The sequence below is a fragment of the Schistocerca gregaria genome, chromosome 6 (genome assembly GCF_023897955.1).
Source record: "Schistocerca gregaria isolate iqSchGreg1 chromosome 6, iqSchGreg1.2, whole genome shotgun sequence".
Lineage (NCBI taxonomy): Eukaryota > Metazoa > Arthropoda > Insecta > Orthoptera > Acrididae > Schistocerca > Schistocerca gregaria.
The window spans coordinates 463,831,654-463,857,516 of NC_064925.1; the positions used below are offsets into that span (position 1 = coordinate 463,831,654).

The 25,863-nt window shown below is 40.5% G+C and overlaps 2 protein-coding genes across 3 annotated transcripts in view; one reads left to right on the forward strand and one right to left on the reverse strand.

Moving 5' to 3' along the window:
• Positions 1 to 3,730, reverse strand: part of LOC126278081 (WD repeat-containing and planar cell polarity effector protein fritz) — a 61,592-nt gene extending 57,862 nt beyond the window's left edge. The window contains exons 1-4 of the mRNA XM_049977919.1: positions 3,274 to 3,730; positions 3,057 to 3,192; positions 2,802 to 2,982; positions 1,236 to 1,435 (exon numbers count right to left, since the gene is read on the reverse strand). Coding sequence (XP_049833876.1) covers positions 1,236 to 1,435; positions 2,802 to 2,982; positions 3,057 to 3,192; positions 3,274 to 3,356 — 600 coding nt within the window. The 5' untranslated portion in view covers positions 3,357 to 3,730. The remainder of the gene's footprint in view (positions 1 to 1,235; positions 1,436 to 2,801; positions 2,983 to 3,056; positions 3,193 to 3,273) is intronic.
• A 7,643-nt stretch (positions 3,731 to 11,373) lies between these two features.
• LOC126277993 (transmembrane protein 87A) overlaps positions 11,374 to 25,863 on the forward strand; it is a 90,430-nt gene continuing 75,940 nt past the window's right edge. Inside the window, exons 1-2 of one of the 2 annotated variants that reach the window (XM_049977666.1) lie at positions 11,374 to 11,742; positions 20,036 to 20,102. In XM_049977666.1, the coding sequence (XP_049833623.1) occupies positions 11,635 to 11,742; positions 20,036 to 20,102 (175 nt within the window). In that variant the 5' untranslated portion in view covers positions 11,374 to 11,634. The remainder of the gene's footprint in view (positions 11,743 to 20,035; positions 20,103 to 25,863) is intronic. The other variant, XM_049977667.1, reaches the window with a different exon arrangement.

A 25,863-nucleotide genomic window follows, 5' to 3' on the forward strand; every position in this document is an offset into this window, starting at 1 on the left:
ATTTGACACCCCATATAACTGTACTTTTGACAATAAGTGTAGGCATGGTACAAAGTCAAATGCTCTTCAGATATCAAGAAATACTGCGTCTATCTGACTGCCTTGAACCGAAGCTTTCAAGTATGTCATGTCAGTTGGGTTTCACTGATAGATGTCATTGGGATAAGAAAATATCTGCACTACTAAACTGTCATATACATGTGAAATATACAATGTAATACAGGAGGCACAGTTAAAATTAGCACCCCTCCCCTCTGAATTTGAATGCCGTTTTTTATGCAATAATCAATTGTTAACATTCTTCTGTCAGCATTTCAGTTTATTTCATCAGTGAAGTTAGATGTTTCTCTTAGGGGTCTGCAAAATGGGTTTCTCAATAGAAGAAATAACTGAAATTGTGCAAGCATATGTGGGGACAGATTAAGGAAACTCACAACATTTTCAGGGTCAAGTACCCGCAAAGAGAGGAATACAGAGTCTGTATAAAAATTGGCGCACCTGCAGTCAATACAAAATATAGAATGACAAAGATTTCCTTCATTTCGCACACCAGAAGTTATTGCAGACATTCACCAAAGAATTTTCAGAGCCCAAAAAACTCTGAGACACGCAAATTGGCCCAACAGGTGCATGTAAATAGGAGGAGTTGCCAGTGGGTATTTAAAAGTCTTGATCTGAAGTAATATTGTGTGATGGTTGTGCAGTAATTATGGAAGGATGAACAGTCAGGAATGTGGAGATTAATGCACATGGCTTTTGAATAACATCAATCATGGTTTGTTACATTCTTTCAACTAAATCTTGAGTGATAAAGCATGGTTTCAACTTTCCAGTCATGGGGATTCAAAGAACACGTGGTACTGGGCAATAGCAAAGAAATTTTTATCAAACAGAAGAAGCTCTATGCAAGAATTTTGCATAGCCTAACAGAACCTATTTTTCCGATGGGTTGAGAAAGCTGGAGGATCACTGGACCAAGTGTATATAACTCAAAGCAGACTATGTTAAGGAGTAAAGTGAGTTGCTTATTTTGATGCAAAGTTCAACAGGTTTCTTTCGTGCTGGTTACTTAATCACATAATGTCACTACTACAAACAAAGGGTGCCTGCAACTAACTAACACCCAGTTGTTCTTTTTGTATTTTTTTAATGAGTTTTAGTGCATTTCATAACAGTAAGAAGTGATGAGCAACCAAGATAATCATAATCCCGTCTTGAAGAATACGCAAACTTACCATGTCTCCATTAACATTTGATGACAATTTTCTCTCCAAGCGCCGGCCAGATGGTCCAGCCAACTCCAGATTTTGTACTTTTGGTTCCAAACGACTAATTTTTTCTGATACATTGCAGTTTGTTAGTGGTTTCACAAAGTAAACAAGTGTTACCTGGTTATCATTGTATGAAAAAATTAAGTGCGTTTTTGTGAAAATAGCTGAAAAATAAAACAAACAACAGTTAATTCTCTTCTGTGCAAAAGTAACTGCAATTGGCTTTTATTATACACATATGCAATGTTGATAAAGTGGGAGATATCATATTCATGAAACATGAGCATAAATTCAAAAAGTAGCCTACACTACTTGGAAGATCCTGTATACTTTGGCCTACACAAAACTAATAGTATTAATACCAGAAATTTAAATGTTAGTTATGTTGTAATATACAGATCTTCAATTAGAAAGTGGGAGCTTTCATGAACCCAAGAGAGTTTCAAGAACCGGCTTTAAGTGATGACTCTAGGAATATACTACAATCGCCTAAATGTCACTTACATAGAGATATTGAGGATAAGGTTAAAATAATTACTGCATGCACCGAAGCACTGAAACAATCATTCTTCCCACGCTCCATATGTGAACAGAACCTAATAACAGGTACAATGGGACATACCCTCTCCCATGCACTTCATGATTGTTTGCAGATCTAGATGTAGATACTGGTAGTGCAAGTTGTGAAGCAGCCACTGGACTTGAGAATGTTGTGTTCAGTAGTGTGTTGTATCACTGGGTGGTCACCTTTGTTTTTGGCCAGAGTTCAGCAGTGGTCATTCATTCAGGTGAACAGCTGCGTGGTTGTCATACCAATATAAAAAAAATTGAGCAGTCACTGCAGAACAGTTGGTACACGATGTGGCTGCTTCCACAGGTGGCCTTGCAACCTGCTGCTGCCCTCCAAGTGGCAACTACCCACCCCCAACCCTCTTCCTGCTTGATTTAAAAATAACAACAGCTGTTGATTAGATACCAAAAGATACATCACCCCCCCTCTCTCCCTTTGAAAAATGTCTCATGGTGGGGGTACATTTCAATCAGTTTCCTTATACATGTTGCCGAATATACTATTAACTATCAGTGTTAATAACTAAAAATAATGATTTACCATCTCCCCATGAACCATGTACTCCCTCTCCCCACCACAACTGATATGGAAAGTGTACAAGAAATATGTATTACCAATTTTGACTTATGGCAGTGAGACATGGGCTTTGATACAGAAACATCTTCAAAAACTTAATGTTGTTCAGCAAGCAATGAGGAGATGCATGCTGGAAATTAGAGGGAGAGTAAAACAAAATCAGATCATGGACAGATAATAGTGGAAGACTATGACTGCAATGTAATAGCAACAGTTATACAATTTGATTGCCACCCCCACACAAAATTTACTGCAAGTAAGCATTAGGTCTACAATCCTATTTCATTTTTTAAAATTACTACTACTAATGTCACAGTTACTCGCCACACTTCAATAGTTTGCATAACTTAAACAACACAACACAAACAATATGCAAAACTTACCATCAGCAATATACTCAGAAAGAAGTTTTCCAACAAGATACTTGTCAAATGAAATTTTTAGTATGTCACCAGTAAAAATGTTTATACATATTTTAGCAATAAGCCCAGAGCTGAAAATCAGTTGCAAGAGGCTGTTGTCCCTCCAGTGACAATAGATCACTTTATGCTGAATCAAATGTTCCTGTAAGAAAGTAACCTATGTATTTCACAAAATGTTTAAAATGGATATACAACTTAGTGTTTTTCCATAGTTACCTCTAAATCTTTAATTGACTCTCTTAACTTGTTTGGTCTTTTATTTCGAACCACGCATGTGATTCCTCTTTGTTCCGCAAATGAACGCTTCCCTTCATTGTAGGGCGAATCAGACACGTCCTTTTTTTCTAAATACCTGAAACGAAATTGGAGCTATATATTTATTGTACGTATATGGTTAGCCACGAAGATCGAATAACGTTAAATCAATAACTACCTGAAAGCACCGAAGTCTGTGTCTTTAATAACTATTTCATCTTTCAGTGTCCAGAATCGAGCTTGACTTAACAACGTTAACATCCTTCATCGGGACATACATACAAATGTCCAGTTACTGCTATATACATTGTGGCAATGATTCAGCATAAATAAATGCTGAGTTTATTTTATCATCCATTATTAACTATGACTGTGAAACAGCTTGTACACTCAAACACAACACATAACAATCCATCGCATGGCCAACTTTGTAAACATAAACATTGGCATCTCCGTCATTATTGTCACTTGAAAGGCATAACATCTGTGATCTCCGGATAAATAACAGCATCTGCGATTAGTGTTCGGCGATGCTATGAAATATCAACATTCTTGGCATTTCTAATTGTATGTAGGCATCTTCCAGGTTAGCAGTTGCCAGGGAAAAACTCCCACATTTGTAAATATGTCACAATAAAGCCCTATCATGTTCGAAATGGTTTCAGAGACGTGTAGCCTAAAGACAGGATATTAAACACGTGACAAATTAATTTAGTGCTATTGTTAATATGTTGTTTTTACACACTTATTGAAACATAGCTCAAAATAAGTGAGACATAAACAGTTTGAAATCAACTTTAAACAATCATTCAAGGAAAGCAAAATGATAACTCTGTCACCAAATTAAACAAGAAAAATTAGGATGGCCACACATGCACATTTTCTCCTTAAATATAAAGAGGGAGGTGTTTGAAATTTAACTAGAGACTTGTGACTCGAAAAATCCATGTCTTTACCATTATTGGGCCCATAATCGAAAAAAGTTGTTCTTTAAATGAAGCACCAGTACTTTATTTTTCACCTTTCGTTTACTTATTCAACTGCATGATTGTTGCTGGCAGTGCAAACGAAAGAGTTCATTGAAAAGTGATCTATTAAAGACGACCGTTCTACATGTGAAAATACTCAGCATAAGAAGCCCAATGGTAGGTCAAATTGAAAAACAAAAGCTGAACAGCGGAAAACACAGATAGATATAGAAATATTATCCTCAAAAGGACAGAAAGTAGTCAGTATTACTTCATCGACTTCATGAAAGGTATACAGAATTAGAAGGCTGTCACTAAGTCTTTGTGTAATGTCCTAGACTTTTCGGTAATTCGTCCTCATCTCGATGAGATCATGCATGCTGCCGGTGGTCTGCTTCTTCGCTGTGGGAAGAAGCTGGCAGAGCACCTGATTGGAACGACATCACAGCTCTCGAAACCTTCAAATTACTGTTGTTTACATAAACGTAAATTAAAATGCATTTCCTTCGGTACAATAGGAATATTAAACTTCCTGGCAGATTAAAACTGTGTGCCCGACCGACACTCGAACTCGGGACCTTTGCCTTTCGCGGGCAAGTGCTCTACCAACTGAGCTACCGAAGCACGACTCACGTCCGGTACTCACAGCTTTACTTCTGCCAGTATCCGTCTCCTACCTTCCAAACTTTACAGAAGCTCTTCTGCGAACCTTGCAGAACTAGCACTCCTGAAAGAAAGGATACTGCGGAGACATGGCTTAGCCACAGCCTGGGGGATGTTTCCAGAATGAGATTTTCAGTCTGCAGCGGAGTGTGCGCTCAGTTGGTAGAGCACTTGCCCGCGAAAGGCAAAGGTCCCGAGTTCGAGTCTCGGTCGGGCACACAGTTTTAATCTGCCAGGAAGTTTCATATCAGCGTACACTCCGCTGCAGACTGAAAATCTCATTCTGGAAACATCCCCCAGGCTGTGGCTAAGCCATGTCTCCGCAGTATCCTTTCTTTCAGGAGTGCTAGTTCTGCAAGGTTCGCAGAAGAGCTTCTGTAAAGTTTGGAAGGTAGGAGACGGATACTGGCAGAAGTAAAGCTGTGAGTACCGGACGTGAGTCGTGCTTCGGTAGCTCAGTTGGTAGAGCACTTGCCCGCGAAAGGCAAAGGTCCCGAGTTCGAGTCTCGGTCGGGCACACATTTTTAATCTGCCAGGAAGTTTCATATCAGCGCACACTCCGCTGCAGAGTGAAAATCTCATTCTGGAAACATCCCCCAGGCTGTGGCTAAGCCATGTCTCCGCAGTATCCTTTCTTTCAGGAGTGCTAGTTCTGCAAGGTTCGCAGAAGAGCTTCTGTAAAGTTTGGAAGGTAGGAGACGGATACTGTCAGAAGTAAAGCTGTGAGTACCGGACGTGAGTCGTGCTTCGGTAGCTCAGTTGGTGGAGCACTTGCCCGTGAAAGGCAAAGGTCCCGAGTTCGAGTCTCGGTCGGGCACACAGTTTTAATCTGCCAGGAAGTTTCATATCAGCGCACACTCCGCTGCAGAGTGAAAATCTCATTCTGGAAACATCCCCCAGGCTGTGGCTAAGCCATGTCTCCGCAGTATCCTTTCTTTCAGGAGTGCTAGTTCTGCAAGGTTCGCAGAAGAGCTTCTGTAAAGTTTGGAAGGTAGGAGACGGATACTGGCAGAAGTAAAGCTGTGAGTACCGGACGTGAGTCGTGCTTCGGTAGCTCAGTTGGTAGAGCACTTGCCCGCGAAAGACAAAGGTCCCGAGTTCGAGTCTCGGTCGGGCACACAGTTTTAATCTGCCAGGAAGTTTCATATCAGCGCACACTCCGCTGCAGAGTGAAAATCTCATTCTGGAAACATCCCCCAGGCTGTGGCTAAGCCATGTCTCCGCAGTATCCTTTCTTTCAGGAGTGCTAGTTCTGCAAGGTTCGCAGAAGAGCTTCTGTAAAGTTTGGAAGGTAGGAGACGGATACTGGCAGAAGTAAAGCTGTGAGTACCGGACGTGAGTCGTGCTTCGGTAGCTCAGTTGGTAGAGCACTTGCCCGCGAAAGGCAAAGGTCCCGAGTTCGAGTCTCGGTCGGGCACACAGTTTTAATCTGCCAGGAAGTTTCATATCAGCGCACACTCCGCTGCAGAGTGAAAATCTCATTCTGGAATAGGAATATTATTTAAATGTGCTAAAAGGGGAACCACCGAATTAGTGTGGTCGACTCGGCATGGTTATAGATCTAAGTTGGTTGTGTTAGTGGAGTTAATAAATTAATTCTTCATTTGCTCCTTTTCATATCTGCGATATCTTTCTGTCACGAGTAGCGTGTTACGTTAGTTCATAAATGTAATAAATTCTCTTAATGACAACTTTTGTAATATGCTGATAATTTACACGACTGCCTTTTTCAAAAATCTTAAGCCAAGTGCAATCTCAAATACACACAGAAGATTTTGATATGGAACAGAAGGTATTGTCAACTATATATTATTTGAGTTTGTGTTCCAAGTTAATTTTATTATCTATAACATTCTGCACATCACTCGGTGAAGCGTCAAAGAATTTTATAGTTAAGTAGCTCAATTTCTGTACATTTACATCAATACTCCACAAACCATCTGATGGTGTGTAATCAGGTACTTTGGGTACCACTAAATGATCACTCTCCCCTGGCCACTCACGAATGGCGCGTGGGAAGAATGATTCTCGGTAAGCCTCTGTATTATCTATAATTTCTGGAGTTCATTTTGGTCATTGGGCAAGATGTATGTGAAAGGACGTAATAAATTATGTTGTCGTACGGTTTTCCGGAAAGTACCTTCTCGAAATTTCAATAGTAAACCTCTCTGTGATCCACAACGCCTCTCTTGTAGTGTCTGCCACTGGAGTTTGTTGAGCATCTGTGTAACGCTCTCATGCCGGCTAAACGACCCTGTTACGAAACTTGCCGCTGATCATTGGATCTTATCTAACTCTTCTATTAATCCAGCCTGCTAAGGGTGCCAGACTGATAGACAATACCCAGGAATCAGCCGAATAAGCTTCCTTCGTGCATGAGTTACATTTCCTTAAGATTCTTCCTATGAGTCTGTTGTCTGCTTCTTCTACTGTGTGTGCTACACTGTCATCCCACTTAAGGTCGCTCTGGGTAGTTATGCCTAGATATTTTATGGTATACATTGTTTCCAGCAATTTGTCGTCAATAGTGTAGTTGTACAGTAGTGGACATCTTTTCCCATGTATGAGCAATTTGTTACATTTATTTAGGTTCGGGGTCAACTGCCAGAAACTTCACCATTTATCAGACCTCCGCAGATAATTCTACACATCGATAACGTTTTCTGTCTTTGCTACTTTCTTATAGACATCCATAACATCTGTGAACAGCTTAAAGAGCTTCGAATGCTTTCTACAACAGCACAGGTATCTCATCTGCTCCTACTGCCTTTTAACTATTAACCGATTGTAGCTGCATTTGTATTCTGTGGTTGGTTATCTCACTACTTGTCATTTCAACATTCGTATGATGATTGAGATGAGAGACTGTATTACGATTTTCCGTGGTGCAACAATTTCGTAAGACTCAACTCAGCATTTAAGCGTTCTCGATCGTTTGTTTTCTGTTTCGGTCTCTGTATGATCACTGAGTGACTGAACAGATGATTTTGCCTCCCTCAGTGATTTTATGTATGACCAAACCATGTTAGGATTCTCAGTCAGATCGGTTGACGAAATTTTACTTTCAAAGTCATTGAATGCGCCTCTTTGCTATCCCGGGGCTCAGTTTAGCTATGTTCAGCTGCAATTTGTATCTGGTCACTTTTGGTAAGCAAAAATATTTTCTTCCTTGCTTAACATTCATCGTAACACCTGTACTCAAAGTTGCTATCACTGCCTTATGATAACTGATACCTTCCCCTAGGTCAGTTGATTCGACCTTTGCAGTTCTGTTCATAACTAGGAAGTCCAAGAATTTTCTTCTCGAGTTGGTTTTCTAATTATTTGCTTGGAGTAATTTTAGGATGAGACATTCAGAATAACGTCATCTAATCCCGGTCTCTGGCACCAATTTTGGCAGAATGACTCTCCCAATCTATACCTGGAAAGTTGAAGGCACCTCCTATTACAATGGTATGATGAGGAAAGTTATTAACAATCTTCTGTGTCACATTAGGCTAAGAGATGGAGAGTGTAAGTTATTTCTTCTCTGAGTATTAATTTATGAATGCCACTTTTGTATTCCATCAGTGATTACTTGTTGACTATTAACATCATAAGGGACTAAATGTACTGTTTTAAGAACTATCTACAAGAGGTTCTAAAATGGTCACCACATATTAATTTCTTAAACCCTTACATGCAATTAACACTTTATTCAGTGAAAAGTTGTGCCATTTGCATTATTGAGTGAGAAAAGAAAAAGTAAGTAAACTTTTTGAAATTTTTCATCTCCAGAAGCTGTTATTATCGTTAATGTGAATGTTGCAGGACTTACTGATTTAATAACATCTCCAAAATGTGACTTCCATTTCAGACTGGTATCAGTAAAAACGAACCAGTTTCGAATATTCTGTTTACTTTAATAATTTTGCCTGATGGGTTATTTTTAATGTTGTGGTCAAGCCTAGTAAAATACAGAAGTACGTTTATTCTGTTGTATCAAAGTTCAGTAATGGTCCATTTGGAGAAAACTAGTTAATAATTTAAAAGGAAATTTTATTTACATTTGCAGTTGTTATTTCTAGAGTGGATGTAGACAGAATATGTCAGGAGATTGATACTTTTGTTTCCAAGATTAGCAATTTTACGAAGAGCAAAAGTAGCTGGCTTAATTGTTTGAGTAGCGCAGTAACATACTTCCTCCATTAGAGTTTGCATCAGTATGTACGCCCAAAAATTTGGAGTGTACTACCATATTCACTGACTCATGTTCATGTAATACATGAGTTATTGGTATGAATTTGTTATACAGAACTGAATGTTCTGGGGAGTCGTTTTTCATAGAACCATTTAATAATTATTTGGAAAATATTATTCACCAACTCTTCTGATCAATTACTGTAGAACCTAAAACATTTTTGTCTTTCAGATATCTGACCTCTTGTATGCAAGATTAATCAGTATAAAAAGTTCTTAATCTTCTTGAAACATTTGCAGTGTGTCACGAAGTCGCTATAATTTTGCTAAGAAGACTCAGAAGCACTCAATCCATTACGATAACATTAGAGATCCAATCCCAAAGAATGCACGTGTTGAGAGATGTGAAAATTACCAAACTACCAGTTTAATAAGTCACACCTGCAAAATACTAACCCGAAATCTTTACAGATGAATGGAAAAACTGGTAGAAGCCGAACTCGGGGAAGATCCGTTTGGATTCCGTAGAAATACTGGAACACGTGAGGCAATACTGACCCTACGACTTATCTTAGAAGAAAGATTAAGTAAAGGCAAACCTACATTCCTAGCATTTGTAGACTTAGAGAAAGCTTTTGACAATGTTGACTGGAATACTCTCTTTCAAATTCTGAAGGTGGTAGGGGTAAAACACAGGGAGCGAAGGGCTACTTACAATTTGTACAGAAAGAAGATGGCAGTTATAAGAGTCGATGGGTGTGAAAGGGAAGAAGTGGTTGGGAAGGGAGTGAGACAGGGTTGTAGCTTCTCCCCAATGTTATTCAATCTGTATATTGAGCAAGCAGTAAAGGTAGCAAAAGAAAAATTCGTAGTAGGCATTAAAATCCATGGAGATGAAATAAAAACTTTGAGGTCCACCAGTGACATTGTAATTCTGTCAGAGACAACAAAGGACTTGGAAGAGCAGTTGAACGGAATGGACAATGTCTTGGAAGGAGGATATAAGATAAACATCAACAAAAGCAAAACAAGGATAATGGAATGTAGTCGAATTAAGTCGGGTGATGCTGAGGGAATTAGATTAGGAAATGAGACACTTAAAGTAGTAAAGGAGTTTTGCTATATGGGGAGCAAAATAACTGATGATGGTCGAAGTAGAGAGAATATAAAATGTGGACTGGCAGTGGCAAGGAAAGCGTTTCTGAAGAAGAGAAATTTGTTAACATCGAGTATAGATTTAAGTGTCAAGAAGTCATTTCTGAAAATATTTGTGTGGAATGTAGCCATGTATGGAAGTGAAACGTGGACGATAAATAGTTTGCACAAGAAGAGAATAGAAGCTTTTTGAAACATGGTGCTACAGAAGAATGCTGAAGATTAGATGGGTAGATCACATAACTAATGAGGAGGTATTAAATAGAATTGTGGAGAAGAGGAGTTTGTGACACAACTCGACTAGAAGAAGGGATCGGTTGGTAGGACATGTTCTGAGGCATCAAGGGATCAGCAATTTAGTATTGGAGGGCAGCGTGGAGGGTAAAAATTGTAGAGGGTGTCCAAGAGATGAATACACTAAGCAGATTCAGGAGGATGTAGGTTGCAGTAGGTACTGGTAGATGATGAAGCTTGCACAGGATAGAGTAGCATGAAGAGCTGCATCAAACCAGTCTCAGTACTGAAGACCACGAGAACAACAACAACATTAGAGAGTGCGGGGAAAATAAGTTAACTTCCGATGTTAGCAGACGACTGTAAAATTCCCCTCCCTCCTCCACGCCTTCCAATGTCAATGGGAAAACTTCCTTTCCGAGGGACGGTGACGGCGACGACCTGTTCCATTGCGTCCTGTTCCACACCGTTGGCGGCCTGCTTAAATGCTACGGTTTGAAATGCATTTTGGATTGTTTTGACGGAAAATTCCTTTCCCTTCCATCAAGTCTGAATTGGTCCTTAGGATTTCTTCCTGTAGGACGAGTAAACATAATTATTTTACTGACGTTTGCACTTCTGGCATCGGTTTGTATCACGATGTCGAGCAAGGAACAGAATCTGCTTCCATGATCGTGAGGTAGCGTTATTGAATACCTGTTTCTGAATTGTGGCTCTGTAAGACTTTTATTTTATCTTCTTTGTCTTAGCTTATATTAAGATTGAATTTATCTGATTGATACCATGACTACTTGTAGGCTGTGAACTTCATGTTTACTTCAGTAAAGAATAATTGAAATAAAATGACATTCCTTCCGTGGGTCAAAAATAGAGCCAGATGATAAAACTGTTTATTATTAAAATGAGTACGGTACTGTTGGCTTTCGGCAGAAGTCGTCGACTTGGCTGTGGTGACAGACTAATCTGTAGTATTACATGCGGTCGAGTTCTGGTCGAAAGGTAGTAATAATTTGGTAGTAAGTTGGCAAAGCCAACGAATGTGAATGCTAAATGAATGTTGCGGTAACGGAATGACCAGTAGTCTACCATAAAGTTTACATTCGCTACGTTTATAACAGATCGATTTCATCCGAACGCTTGTTGTACCAAAGCCACCCATGCGATGTTGACTTAAAAATGACAAGAGGGTGGAATATCTTTGGTGTGCAGTGTCAGGTTTGTTGTGGTGGGAGGTTTTCGTGGAAGCGGCGTGTCAGAGGGGGAAGAGTGAAACTGTGGTTGCGTTTGAAATATTTAAAGTGGACACAATTGTTACAGAAAGTGAAGTTTTTAAGAGAAATATGAGTTTTTCTTCGTTGTTAGCTCTTTTTGTTGCCTGCGTTGTGTTTAATACGCAAGTTATTAACGGTTTTCCAGAACAAGGAAAATGGGTTTTGAACTTGTATGATGTGAGTAATTTTCTGTTGAATTCACGACTTATTTAATGCAACAATAGTCACAAATGTTTGGCATGTGTAGAGACTTGAAGTTGAAATTTGCAAATAAGTTACAGGTTTATAGGTTGCCCTGTATACGTGTATTATTCGGTCCGCAGTGATTTGCATCATATCTAATCTTCGTGACTCAGGTGCATGATGTATCCGCGAGATCTTTCGCCGGAGAAAAATTTACCGACAGCGCAATATTTTCAGGATCATCGAACCACTGTTCATGTTTGTCATCACTTGCGCAATTGTTGCCACCGTAATCTCCCAGCTTACATTATGTCCTGAAATATGTCACGTTTCGGCTGATGTCAACATTTAAGCCCTAATTTTATAGTAGTGAACTGTGTGTATTGATCCTAGTACCGAAAGCATGGCATCCAGCTTTTCCATGACACGGTGAATCACTGTCACAGTGAAGTTATTTTTGCGACGAATATTTATGACAGATTGCAAAGCCAGATATCCTGTCGTGCCATATGTGCTGCATTTAATCGTGTTCCGTGAGACTAAGAACACTGTGAAGTTTTAATGCTCTTCAAAGAAAACTACCCTATCAAACCTCCCTCTTCCAGTATTACCATTCTTTAATGTTGATGTCAATATTTCAACACTATAAAAATCGAATGTTTTCAGTTTTATGAGTAGCTTGGTACGAGCTAATGATTTCTGTGGTGATTTATTTCCTCTGGAATCATATTAATCACTTCTCATGTGGCTGTGGGTGCAGACACAAATAGGAACCAACAAGATCTTTCCTGAACACAGATTTCTTCAACTGGCAAAAGAATGGTGTAGATAAGACAAATTAACACATCTACTGATTTGCTAGACATGTAATAAAGGTTTTAATGTCACATGAAGCACAGCAGGACAGAGTGAATGGGAAGTAAACACTACTTCATTAGTAGTGAGTTATTTTCTCTTGCTGGATATTCTTTGACCTGCCACTCTTGGTGCCAGTGAATATACTGTTTCTTTTTTTTGTGTGTTTGTGTTACATTGATAGTGTTAGTTAGATAGTTAATAATTCAACAACAGTTAATTTTTGCAGTGATATTCGATGTGTCAGTTTAAACTTTAGAAGAAACATGTGTTAATCCTTGTTAGCAGACATTTGAAGTCCACTGCTGGGGATAGACACCCTCCATTTCATTTTCATTAGTCACAAATAACTCTTCAAAGGTAATTTCTATGGATCAGGGAGTGCTCCACTGTTGGGTGGTGACACCTAAGTATCCATATCTCTGCCTTCAAAAGTAAGCTGTGAAAATGAGTCCTTAGAAGAGCTACCTTTGCACTGTGCAGTGAACTTGCTGTATTTGAATATAATGATAGAATGCAGGGAATAGCAAATCATGTTACTGGGAGTAACTGCTAAACATCTTTCATGCTTTTGACGATCTCTTAAGTTTGGGAAGCACTTAAGTTTCTCATCGGATAAGTAGCCTACAAATCTGACTAATTATTAGAAATGGCCATTGTTGATGTATCCCAACTTACAAAAAAAGCGCTATAGTGGTGACACCTCCTGTCATTAACAGAAGCTTTGTGTTATGGGGATGTGTTATATTTAGACATTATGTCAAAATGATTTCTTCACGCATAAGTAGCTGGGAGGATGAGCACCATTGTCTTAGAGTTTCTTTTATTGACACAATTTTACATTCATCATCTCCTTCCACTCATGATCATATTGGTACAAAACATAATCTCAGCGACAACATCAGTGTGTGTAGTTGCATAGCATATTGAGTGTCATTGTGAAACCTACTTGCCTACGTCAGTGAAAACCCACTGCTTGTTTCCACAGATTCTCTCATTCTCTATTACACAGCAGAATGCCATCATATTTTTCTGTTTTTGGAACTGGGAAGTGTTGTCCCAGACTTTCTGATTAGTTTTATTTGTTGGACATAGTTGTTGGATTGCCTGAAGAGGACTCGGAGAATCTGAACAGATAGAAAAATGTTAACAGTTGCAAGGAAGGCCAGTTACTGTGGCAACAACCGAAGTTTATTTACTTAGTTAGCTGCAAGGAGCCTCCTTGACAGTGTACTTTGTACCACTTTTATGCCTGAACCTAATTGTTATGATTTGTACCAGAGGAGTCACCACTTTAAAAGCTAATATTTCCACATCCCTTAGTTTAGGCAATGAAACAAATTTTTCTTTTAATGAATTGCCAAGGAACCTCACAGAATTTTGAAGCTTAAAATGACACACTGCAGTTTCAAACTGAGGATAAGTAAAAACAGAACAATTGCAATTAAGTCAACATATAGTTTTAGGTAGAGAAATTTAAAACATTTTCTTCTGTTGTCCATTCTTACAACCCCTCTAAAATATTGCTCAACAAAGGAGGACCCCCAAGGGGAAAGATTATACCAAGGAATATCCATTCGTGCATTTGGTAGATAATTTCTCCAGGTTGAATCACACACATTTTTAATGCCTCCTGTATGTCACCTCTAACTCTAGATTATCAAGAGTAGAATGACATCCCCTGAAGGCAACCTATTGATTCTAAAACCTAGATAAGGTGGACAACCCAATCTTGTGCTGCCTCTAAACAGTTGGCAAGGGGAATATTACATTAGCTGCTGGGGTGTTAAGTGATCTATCCTTGGGTTAGTGAACTGAACGTTTATCAATTCCTTACTTAATTCAGGATATTGGCCTTATTTTTCTTTCCTTTCTTCTTAAACAAGGAGCTATTTTTGGATTTTAAGATGTCACAGTGTGCTGTAACAGATCATGTACATCCCAAGAGTATCATCACATGCCACAGGAAGTATGGAATTGAGTTCCCACACTGGTGAGGGTTTGTAGAGTTCTTCATTTACAAAATGGAAATTAATTATACTCTTCTTCGTAGCTACTCAGCAGGCCTAGGACCAGAAAATTTAGTGCTGTGAAAGTGCTCAGGCATGACCTATGCTATATCTACTGTGGCTTGACTAAGAACTCTGCTATTCCACATGGCAGCCAATGGATATCGTATATTTGCCTCAAATCCCCCTTACTGATTATAATACCATGTAGGAGCACAACTGACCAATGGAGAGATTTCAGAAATCTGAGCCATGATACCTTCTTGTTTCCTTCAATTGTTTTTCAGTCTTTTGTGCGCGCTGTTCTATACTTTGTAACATTATGTGCAGATGGACTTGTCTTCAGGCTGTGATACAGCTTTCTTGTGTCTTATAGCAGAGAGAAACTGTGATTTAAAGGAATGGCTGTCTTCTTTGGTGACATGAAGATTTGTAAACAGATTTGTCAGGAGTAGTAATGTGATCCATACAATACTGAACATTGCCTTATTACTCAACTACACCCATATAGCTATACAGTGTCCAGTTTGTGCTGCTGAGCACTCATTTTGGTATTTTTCTTTCTGGCCCTGTTCTCTGTATAAGAGGAGAGGAATTAAGAAGTGGCCATTGAAATGTGCATGGGCAAGAGACTAAACTAAGAGATAAATTGAGGAGAACATTTCTCTTCCCTTGTTAAAGCGTGTCATTTATCCTGTGTTAAGGAGGCACATAATCTTTTGAGTATACAGTGTACTCAACGACTCATTGCCTTAGGCAAGTCGAATTATAGCCCCATAGAGTACTACAAGCACTGTAGTCATTCAAAAGAAGAAACGGTCAAGGGAAGTTGTTGATGAGCTCTTTGGCTGTCTCACTGCCTAATATCTTTTGTGGTATCAGATAAATGGAGCACACTTTTACTGGCAGCTCTAGTGGCCTGTGTGGTGGTTAAGGTGACAGGTGGAGAACGATGTGAATTATTATTTAACACTGCCCATTCTCTTTCAGTCTTTCAAAAATAAGAGAACAAGTTTGGGGTTTAACATCCCAGCAGTGATGAGGTCATCAAATAAAAATGTTTGGATGAGGATGGATGGGGAATGAAATCAGTCATGTCTTTTCAAAGAAAACATCCTCCATTTTGCATCAACAATTTACAGAAACTGTGGAAAACAAAAGAAGATTTGGACCACCACTCTCATGAATATGAGTCCAGTGTATTATTGCTGCACCATCTCTCTTGGTTTGTTCCTTTTAGTACTGAGGCTGAACGCACTCAACCTACACCCCACTATTTCCTCTATTACTGACGTTATTTTTCTTCCCTTTGTATTTTTGCCTTTGCAGTGTTTCTGAGGCCACAGCTATTGGTGGAGGGCCAGAGAAACTTATTTCATGCTACCTACTTTCAGTTCCAAGTCTTCAGTATTAGAATTGGGTAGAGTTTTTCTCCCTGTTGCTTAAACCATTTTATTGCCCTTTGCTTGCCTTAGATTGTGACCGGACACTAGTTGTACAACATATACACTGGCACAATCTCGTTATCTGAGAAGGTTAGATACCAGTCTCTGGGAAGACATTAGCCTTGCAACCAGCACTCTCAAGAATGTGCACCCTAGGTATTATGAATATACCAAAACCACCGAGATGCACTTTCTATTGATAGAAATTCATTCCTCCCATGAACCACGTACCTTGCCGTTGGTGGGGAGGCTTGCGTGCCTCAGCGATACAGATAGCCGTACCGTAGGTGCAACCACAAGGTAGGGGTATCTGTTGAGAGGCCAGACAAACATGTGGTTCCTGAAGAGGGGCAGCCTTTTCAGTAGTTGCAGGGGCAACAGTCTGGATGACTGACTGATCTGGCCTTGTATCACTAACCAAAACAGCCTTGCTGTACTGGTACTGCAAACGGCTGAAAGCAAGGGGAAACTATAGCCGTAATTTTTCCTGAGTTAAATGATTATGGTGTCCTCTTGGATAAAATATTTCGGAGGTAAAATAGTCTCCCATTCGGATCTCCGGGCGGGGACTACTCAAGAGGATGTCATTATCAGGAGAAAGAAAACTGGCGTTCTACGGATCAAAGCGTGGAATGTCAGATCGCTTAATTGGGCAGTTAGGTTAGAAAATTTAAAAAGGGAAATGGATAGGTTGAAGTTAGATATAGTGGGAATTAGTGAAGTTCGGTGGCAGGAGGGACAAGACTTCTGGTCAAGTGACTACAGGGTTATAAACACACAATCAAATAGGAGTAATGCTAGTGAACGCATTATTGTGGCCAAGATAGATACGAAGCCCACGCCTACCACAGTAGTACAAGTTTATATGCCGACTAGCTCTGCTGATGACGAAGAAATTGAAGAGATGTATGATGAAATCAAAGAAATTATTCAGATAGTGAAGGGAGACAAAAAATTAATAGTCATGGGTGAATGGAATTCGTCAGTAGGAAAAGGGAGAGAAGGAAACGTAATAGGTGAATATGGATTGGGGCTAAGAAATGAAAGAGGAAGCCGTCTGGTAGAATTTTGCACAGAGCACAACATAATCATAGCTAACACTTGGTTCAAGAATCATAAAAGGAGGTTGTATACATGGAAGAAGCCTGGAGATACTGACAGGTTTCAGATAGATCATATAGTGGTAAGACAGAGATTTAGGTACCAGGTTTTAAATTGTAAGACATTTACAGGGGCAGACTCTGACCACAATCTATTGGTTATGAACTGTAGATCAAAACTGAAGAAACTACAAAAAGGTGGTAATTTAAGGAGATGGGACCTGGATAAACTAACTAAAGCAGAGGTTGTACAGAGTTTCAGACAGAGCATAAGGGAACAATTGACAAGGAGGGGGGAAAGACATACAGTAGAAGAAGAATGGGTAGCTTTGAGGGATGAAGTAGTGAAGGCAGCAGAGGATCAAGTAGGTAAAAACATGAGGGCTAGTAGAAATCCTTGGGTAACAGAAGAAATATTGAATTAAATTGATGAAAGGAGAAAATATAAAAATGCAGTGAATGAAGCAGGCAAAAATGAATACAAATGTCTCAAAAATGAGATCAACAGGAAGTGCAAAATGGTTAAGCAGGGATGGCTAGAGGACAAATGTAAGGATGGAGAGGCTTATCTCACTACGGGTAAGATAGATACTGCCTACAGGAAAATTAAAGAGATCCTTGGAGAAAAGAGAAGCACTAGTACGAATATCAAGAGCTCAGATGGAAACCAGCTCTAAGCAAAGAAGGGAAAGCAGAGAGGTGGGAGTATATAGAGGGTCTATACAAGGGCGATGTACTTGAGGACAATATTATGGAAATGGAAGAGGATGTAGATGATGATGAATTGGGAGGTATGATGGGAGGTATGAAGAGTTTGACAGAGCACTGAAAGACTTGATTCGAAACAAGGCCCAATATCCCCTGACTTCAAGAAGAATATAATAATTCCAATCCCAAAGAAAGCAGGTGTTGACAGATGTGAAAATTATCAAACTATCAGTTTAATAAGTCACGGCCGCAAAATACTAACGCGAATTGTTTACAGATGAATGAAAAAACTAGTAGAAGCTGACCTCGGGGAAGATCAGTTTGAATTCCGTAGAAATGTTGGAACACCTGACGCAATACTGACCTTACGACTTATCTAGAAAATAGATTAAGGAAAGGCAATCCTACATTTCTAGCTTTTGTAGACTTAGGGAAAGCTTTTGACAATGCTGACTGGAATACTCTCTTCCAAATTCTAAAGGTGGCAGGGGTAAAATACAGGGAGCGAAAGGCTATTTACAATTTGTATAGAAACCAGATGGGAGTTATAAGTCAAGGGGCATGAAAGGGAAGCAGTGGTTGGGAAGGGAGGGAGACAGTGTTGTAGCCTCTCACCGATGTTATTCAATCTGTATATTGAGCAAGCAGTAAAGGAAATTAAAGGAAAATTTGGAGTAGGTATTAAAATCCATGGAGATGAAATAAAAACTTTGAGGTCCACCAGTGACATTGTAATTCTGTCAGAGACAACAAAGGACTTGGAAGAGCAGTTGAACGGAATGGACAATGTCTTGGAAGGAGGATATAAGATAAACATCAACAAAAGCAAAACAAGGATAATGGAATGTAGTCGAATTAAGTCGGGTGATGCTGAGGGAATTAGATTAGGAAATGAGACACTTAAAGTAGTAAAGGAGTTTTGCTATTTGGGGAACCAAATAACTCACGATGTTCGAAGTAGAGAGGATATAAATTGTGGACTGGCAATGGCAAGGAAAGTGTTTCTGAAGAAGCGAAATTTGTTAGCACCAAGTATAGATTTAAGTGTCAGGAAGTCATTTCTGAAAGTATTTGTATGGAGTGTAGCCATGTATGGAAGTGGAACATGGACGATAAATAGTTTGGACAAGAAGAGAATCGCTTTCGAAATGTGTGCTACAGAAAAATGCTGAAGATAGATGGGTAGATCACATAACTAATGAGGAGGTATTGAATAGAATTGGGGAAAAGAGGAGTTTGTGACACAACTTGTCAAGAAGAAGGGACCAGTTGGTAGGACATGTTCTGAGGCATCAAGGCATCACAAATTTAGCACTGGAGGGCAGCGTGGAGGGTAAAAATCACAGGAGGAGACCAAGAGATGAATACACTAAGCAGATTCAGGAGGATGTAGGTTGCAGTAAGTACTGGGAGATGAAGCAGCTTGCACAGGATAGAGTTGCATGGAGAGCTGTATCAAACCAGTCTCAGGACTGAAGACCACCACAACAACAACGAGATGCTGATAAGGCCAAGTTGCTCCCACAGTAACCAGATTTTAATTACTGCTTGAACAGTGTCTGAACTTAAGTCATAAGCTATAGAATAGGGACAAGATGTTTTGTGATCAGAGCAAGGAATAGCTAGCATTTCCAGTGAGGCGTGCAGTAATGCCATAAATCCGGGACTGGAATTCACCTTTGCTATTAGTTGGGTCCAGTATCTTTTACTTTTTATTTGTTTGATGGAGTAAAAATTATTTTACACTCCCCAGATTTTCTCTATCAATCTGGAGTCCAGGAAAGTAGAGGCAATCAGCTGATTGGCTGCTTTTGCTTATAGTACCTTTAGATTCCCTTCCCAAAGGAATTTCCAATTTAACTTCCTGGCAGATTAAAACTGAGTCATGCTGGAATGCTAATCCAAAACATTACCTTTTTGTTTTCAGTTGCTACAAGCACACGCTCATTGAGTTATTAATAACATATCGACAGTATCATTTTGAAACTGGTTTAATAATTCCAAGTGGAGGCATCGAGCATTAAGTCATCCCATTAGCCAAAATAATATTTGTCTGTACTCAGATTTGTGCCAGGAGGATTGTGTGTGTCCTCTGTTGTTTCTTATGCATTTTTTGTTTGTTTATTGCCATTTGGAGGGAATATTCTACTCAATTTTTCTTACTTTTTAGATGATTGAAGAATATCATGAGTCTATTCCCAAGAGTTTGTTCAATGGATCAGTGGCAACTGTAAGAGGTAAGAACAAATTTATTTGTGTGTGTGTGTGTGTGTGTGTGTGTGTGTGTGTGTGTGTTTTCTTTGTTTGTCAACACATACTCATTGTATCTGCTTAGTGTATATATAAAGGCAGCCAAATGACCACGAGGCAGACTATATAATGAGCATTGCGTGGACATTGGTAATGCAGGTAGGTGTTTGTATACGAGTGCTTTCTACTGGGAAGCAGTAAGGAACAGTGTGAACAATCACCGATGGGGGCATATGTTTGATAGATGTGTTCAATGTGAGGTAAGCGAGTTGTGTGTGCATCAGACTTTACTGTGGGGTCCAGAAAAGAGGAACAGCGAGGTGCAGTATGAATTTTAACTGTGGAGAGGGTTTCATGAAGTGAAATTCATGTCCAACTACCTGCTTTGTATGGCGAACACAGTATGTCACTTTTGCATATGTTTGCATGGAACAAATGATTTTGAGAAGGCCGGGACGGATGTTTTTGAAAGCCAGGACCAGCTTAGAAATGACTGACAGTGGATGGTGAAAGACATTTTGCTCATGTTGGGCATCAGTCATGCTACTGCTCACACCATTGTGTCATAGCAAGTGAAGTTCTGAAAAATCTGTCATAGTGGGCTCCGCACACTTAACCAGAAGAGCAGAAGTTGGGCAGAATGTCATAATCACAGGAGAACTGGGAACAGTATCCTGATTAAGATGGTCGTTCCGTGCCCCATATTGTCACAGGTGATAATGTGTGGTGTGATCATTTAGAGCTGGAGAGCAATTGCCAGAGGCAATACATTTGGATTCATCCACACAGAAAAAATCCAAACTCGTGCATACCAGCACTGTGAAAGTCATGGTGACCGTTTTCTTTAACTGCAAGGGCCTCCTGCTCATTGACTTTCTGGAGCACTGTGCCACAATTAACACACAGTGGTATGTGGACACACTGCAAAAACTGAAGTGCTCCTAATGCATGTTGACAGGCACCCTCTATACATCCTCCAAACAGCTCTGATCCCTCCCAACACAATTAAGATATGTGTGGAGACATAAAGAAAGAGATTCACGGCCATCGATTTGCTTCTCACAAAGAGGTGCATGCCTGGGTACAATAATGGCTCTTTATACAACCACAAACATTTTTCCATGCAGGCTTTGACTGTATTGTCTCACAGCGGGATAAATGTATTTACAGTTACGGCGATTTAGTTTTATATAATACACAGTTTACTTACTTTTTTCCATGTGCCTCATTTTCATTTGACTGCTTGTTATCCAATAATAGTTGTCAGCAGGCAACCAGAGTTTCCAAATTCTCAGTGGCTTCTGTAAATTGCTTCAGGTAAATGCCAGATTGTTCTTGAAGAGCCATAGCCAGTTTCCTAAGCTTGTCTTTTCTGTCTGACATAATACTCCTCTCACCATGTATTTGTTGTTCATATTTTGTTGCCTAACAAAGGCATTTGAAAGAGTTATATTAATAAAAACACACATCATGGCAGTGCTTTAAGATATTGACATATTAAATATATTAAATCTAAGTCGACACATTCCTCTAATGCAAACAACCTTGTAGGTGGGGAAACCACAGCTATGATTATTCCTCTAGGGTATTACTAACCACTTCAGCTCTATTTGAAAATCTCTGAATCTTTTTTTTGCTAGCATTCATTTTCGATCAAAACAAAACACCGCTGAAGGACAGTATGTCATGTATTAAAAACTGCCAGATTCCAGTGTAGCGGGTGGGTCCAAAACAAAACATATCATAGTGATCGCTTCTCCGATCTGTATGGAACCATGTATTGGGGATGCAGCCATGTGATCTGTCATGACAGCGTTGTGTACATGCATTTTAGAAATAGGGATGACAACATGCTGCTAGCAAGCTTTAGTATTTTGAAAGACGCAGCCCACGGTGACGAACTGCAGTGCTTCATTTGTCATCCTGTAAGACAGTGGATTTTATGAATGTCAAGTGAACCCGACAAAGGTTTGCAATTGCTAAATGTGTATGGGAATTGGATGTACGTCTTAATCCGTTCCTTACCCTTTCTATATCTATCTCGTTCCCTATCCTTTTCTCTGCCCATCACTCCCTCCTCCCTCTCTCTCTTGTTCTCATTCTCCTTCCTCTCTCTGTCCATCTCCTCCTTCCCCCTATCTACGTTCATTTCCTCCTCCTTCTTTGCCCATCTCCTCTTTTGTCAGACTTTGAGTTTTGTTTATTGGTGTTGCTAAGGAAACCTTGATTACGAATTGAAGTCTCTTAAAGTTAATGGTTAAATCAATTGGGTCATTGGTATAGAGGCCATGAGAGAGACTTTTTCAGGTACTGGATTTATCAGTATAGCAATTCAGCAATAGTATTTTGCATGGTTTTAATCTTCAAATGGATAGAAATACAAAGTTTCAGACAATTCAGACTTAATAGTAGTATTCTAATCATAAATCAATAAGCTATATGTACACTCCTGGAAATTGAAATAAGAACACCGTGAATTCATTGTCCCAGGAAGGGGAAACTGTATTGACACATTCCTGGGGTCAGATACATCACATGATCTCACTGACAGAACCACAGGCACATAGACACAGGCAACAGAGCATGCACAATGTCGGCACTAGTACAGTGTATATCCACCTTTCGCAGCAATGCAGGCTGCTATTCTCCCATGGAGACGATCGTAGAGATGCTGGATGTAGTCCTGTGGAACGGCTTGCCATGCCATTCCCACCTGGCGCCTCAGTTGGACCAGCGTTTGTGCTGGACGTGGAGACCGCGTGAGACGCCGCTTCATCCAGTCCCAAACATGCTCAATGGGGGACAGATCCGGAGATCTTGCTGGCCAGGGTAGTTGACCTGCACCTTCTAGAGCACGTTGGGTGGCACGGGATACATGCGGACGTGCATTGTCCTGTTGGAACAGCAAGTTCCCTTGCTGGTCTAGGAATGGTAGAACGATGGGTTCGATGACGGTTTGGATGTAATGTGCACTATTCAGTGTCCCCTCGACGATCACCAGAGGTATACGGCCAGTGTAGGAGATCGCTCCCCACACCATGATGCCGGGTGTTGGCCCTGTGTGCCTCGGTCGTATGCAGTCCTGATTGTGGCGTTCACCTGCACGGCGCCAAACACGCATACGACCATCATTGGCACCAAGGCAGAAGCGACTCTCATCGCTGAAGACGACACGTCTCCATTCGTCCCTCCATTCACGCCTGTCGCGACACCACTGGAGGCGGGCTGCACAATGTTGGGGCGTGAGTGGAAGACGGCCTAACGGTGTGCGGGACCGTAGCCCAGCTTCATGGAGACGGTTGCGAATGGTCCTCGCCGATACCCCAGGAGCAACAGTGTCCCTAATTTGCTGGGAAGTGGCGGTGCGGTCCCCTACGGCACTGCGTAGGATCCTACGGTCTTGGCGTGCATCCGTGCGTCGCTGCGGTCCGGTCCCAGGTCGACGGGCACGTGCACCTTCCGCCGACCACTGGCGACAACATCGATGGACTGTGGAGACCTCACGCCCCACGTGTTGAGCAATTCGGCGGTACGTCCACCCGGCCTCCTGCATGCCCACTATACGCCCACGCTCAAAGTCCGTCAACTGCACATTAGGTTCACGTCCACGCTGTCGCGGCATGCTACCAGTGTTAAAGACTGCGATGGAGCTCCGTATGTCACGGAAAACTGGCTGACACTGACGGCGGCGGTGCACAAATGCTGTGCAGCTAGCGCCATTCGGCGGCCAACACCGCGGTTCCTGGTGTGTCCGCTGTGCCGTGCGTGTGATCATTGCTTGTACAGCCCTCTCGCAGTGTCCGGAGCAAGTATGGTGGGTCTGACACACCGGTGTCAATGTGTTCTTTTTTCCATTTCCAGGAATGTATAAGTCTCCTGTTTTCTGTTAAAACCAACTATGAGGAATAAATTGAAACAGCACATTGTTGTGCATACAAATTGTGTTTAAAATTATATGTAAGAAGAAAGAATATATACAGGAGAAACAGCTTGTCTAATGATTTAAATGCCCCGATATTGTTGCTAAAATTGCTTTGGAGAAAGAAAAATAACCATGTGTTTCTGCAACACAGCACTTTTTTTCTGACAATCAGTTTTAATAGAAAAACTGCAGTGTCTTTTTTATATAACAATATATGGCTCATATCTGTCTGGAGGTTTATCAGAGTATTGTGCAAGAATTTGAAGTAAATAGATCAAGAAATTTTCGAGATTTTTGCTAACAACATTTGCATATTATGTCCTAATATATTTATATATTCATCTACATATACATGATTACTCTGCAATTCACATTTAAGTGCTTGGCAGAGGGTTCATCGAACCACAATCATACTATCTCTCTACCATTCCACTTCCGAACAGCGCACAAGAAAAACGAACACCTAAACCTTTCTGTTGGAGCTCTGACTTCCCTCCTTTTATATCTATGTAGGTTGGGCTCAACGACAACGAAATATTTTCGCATCCGGAAGAGAAAGTTGGTGACTGAAATTACGTAAATAGATCTCGCCGTGACGAAAAGCGTCTTTGCTGTAATGACTTCCATCCCAATTCGCGTGTCATATCTGCCACACTCTCTCCCCTATTACGCGATAATACAAAAAGAGCTGCCTTTTTTTGCACCCTTTCGATGCCCTCCGTCAATCCCACCTGGTAAGGATCCCACACCGCGCAGCAATATTCTAACAAAGGACGAACGAGTGTAGTGTAAGCTGTCTCTTTAGTGGACTTGTTGCATCTTCTAAGTGTCCTGCCAATGAAATGCAACCTTTGGCTCGCCTTCCCCACAATATTATCTATGTGGTCTTTCCAACTGAAGTTGTTTGTAATTTTAACACCCAGGTACTTAGTTGAATTGACAGCCTTGAGAATTGTACTATTTATCGAGTAATCAAATTCCAGTGGATTTCTTTTGGAACTCACACTTTTCGTTATTTAGCGTCAACTGCCACCTGCCACACCATACAGCAATCTTTTCTAAATCGCTTTGCAACTGATACTGGTCTTCGGATGACCTCACTAAATGGTAAATTACAGCATCATCTGCGAACAACCTAAGAAAACTGCTCAGATTGTCACCCAGGTCATTTATATAGTTCAGGAACAGCAGAGATCCCAGGACGCTTCCCTGGGGAACACATGATATCACTTCAGTTTTACTTGATGATTTGCCGTCTATTACTACGAACTGTGACCTTCCAGACAGGAAATCATGAATCCAGTTGTACAACTGAGACGATACCCCATAGGCCCTCAGCTTGATTAGAAGTCACTTGTGAGGAATGGTGTCAAAAGCTTTCCAGAAATCTAGAAATATAGAATCAACTTGAGATCCCCTGTTGTTAGCGGCCATTACTTTGTGCGAATAAAGAGCTAGCTGCATTGCATAAGAACGATGTTTTCTGAAACCATGCTGATTAAGTATCAATAGATCGTTCCCTTCGAGGTGATTCATAATGTTTGAATACAGTATATGCTCCAAAACCCTACTACAAACCGACGTCAATGATATAGGTCTGTAGTTCGATCGATTACTCCTACTACCCTTCTTAAACAGTGGTGCGACCTGCGCAATTTTCCACCCTGTAGGTACTGATCTATCGGTAAGCGAGCAGTTGTATATGATTGCTATGTAGGGAGCGTAATCGGAAAGGAACCTAATCGGTATGCAATCTGGACCTGAAGACTTGCTCGTATCAAGCGATTTGAGTTGCTTCGCAACTCCTAAGGTATCTACTTCTAAGA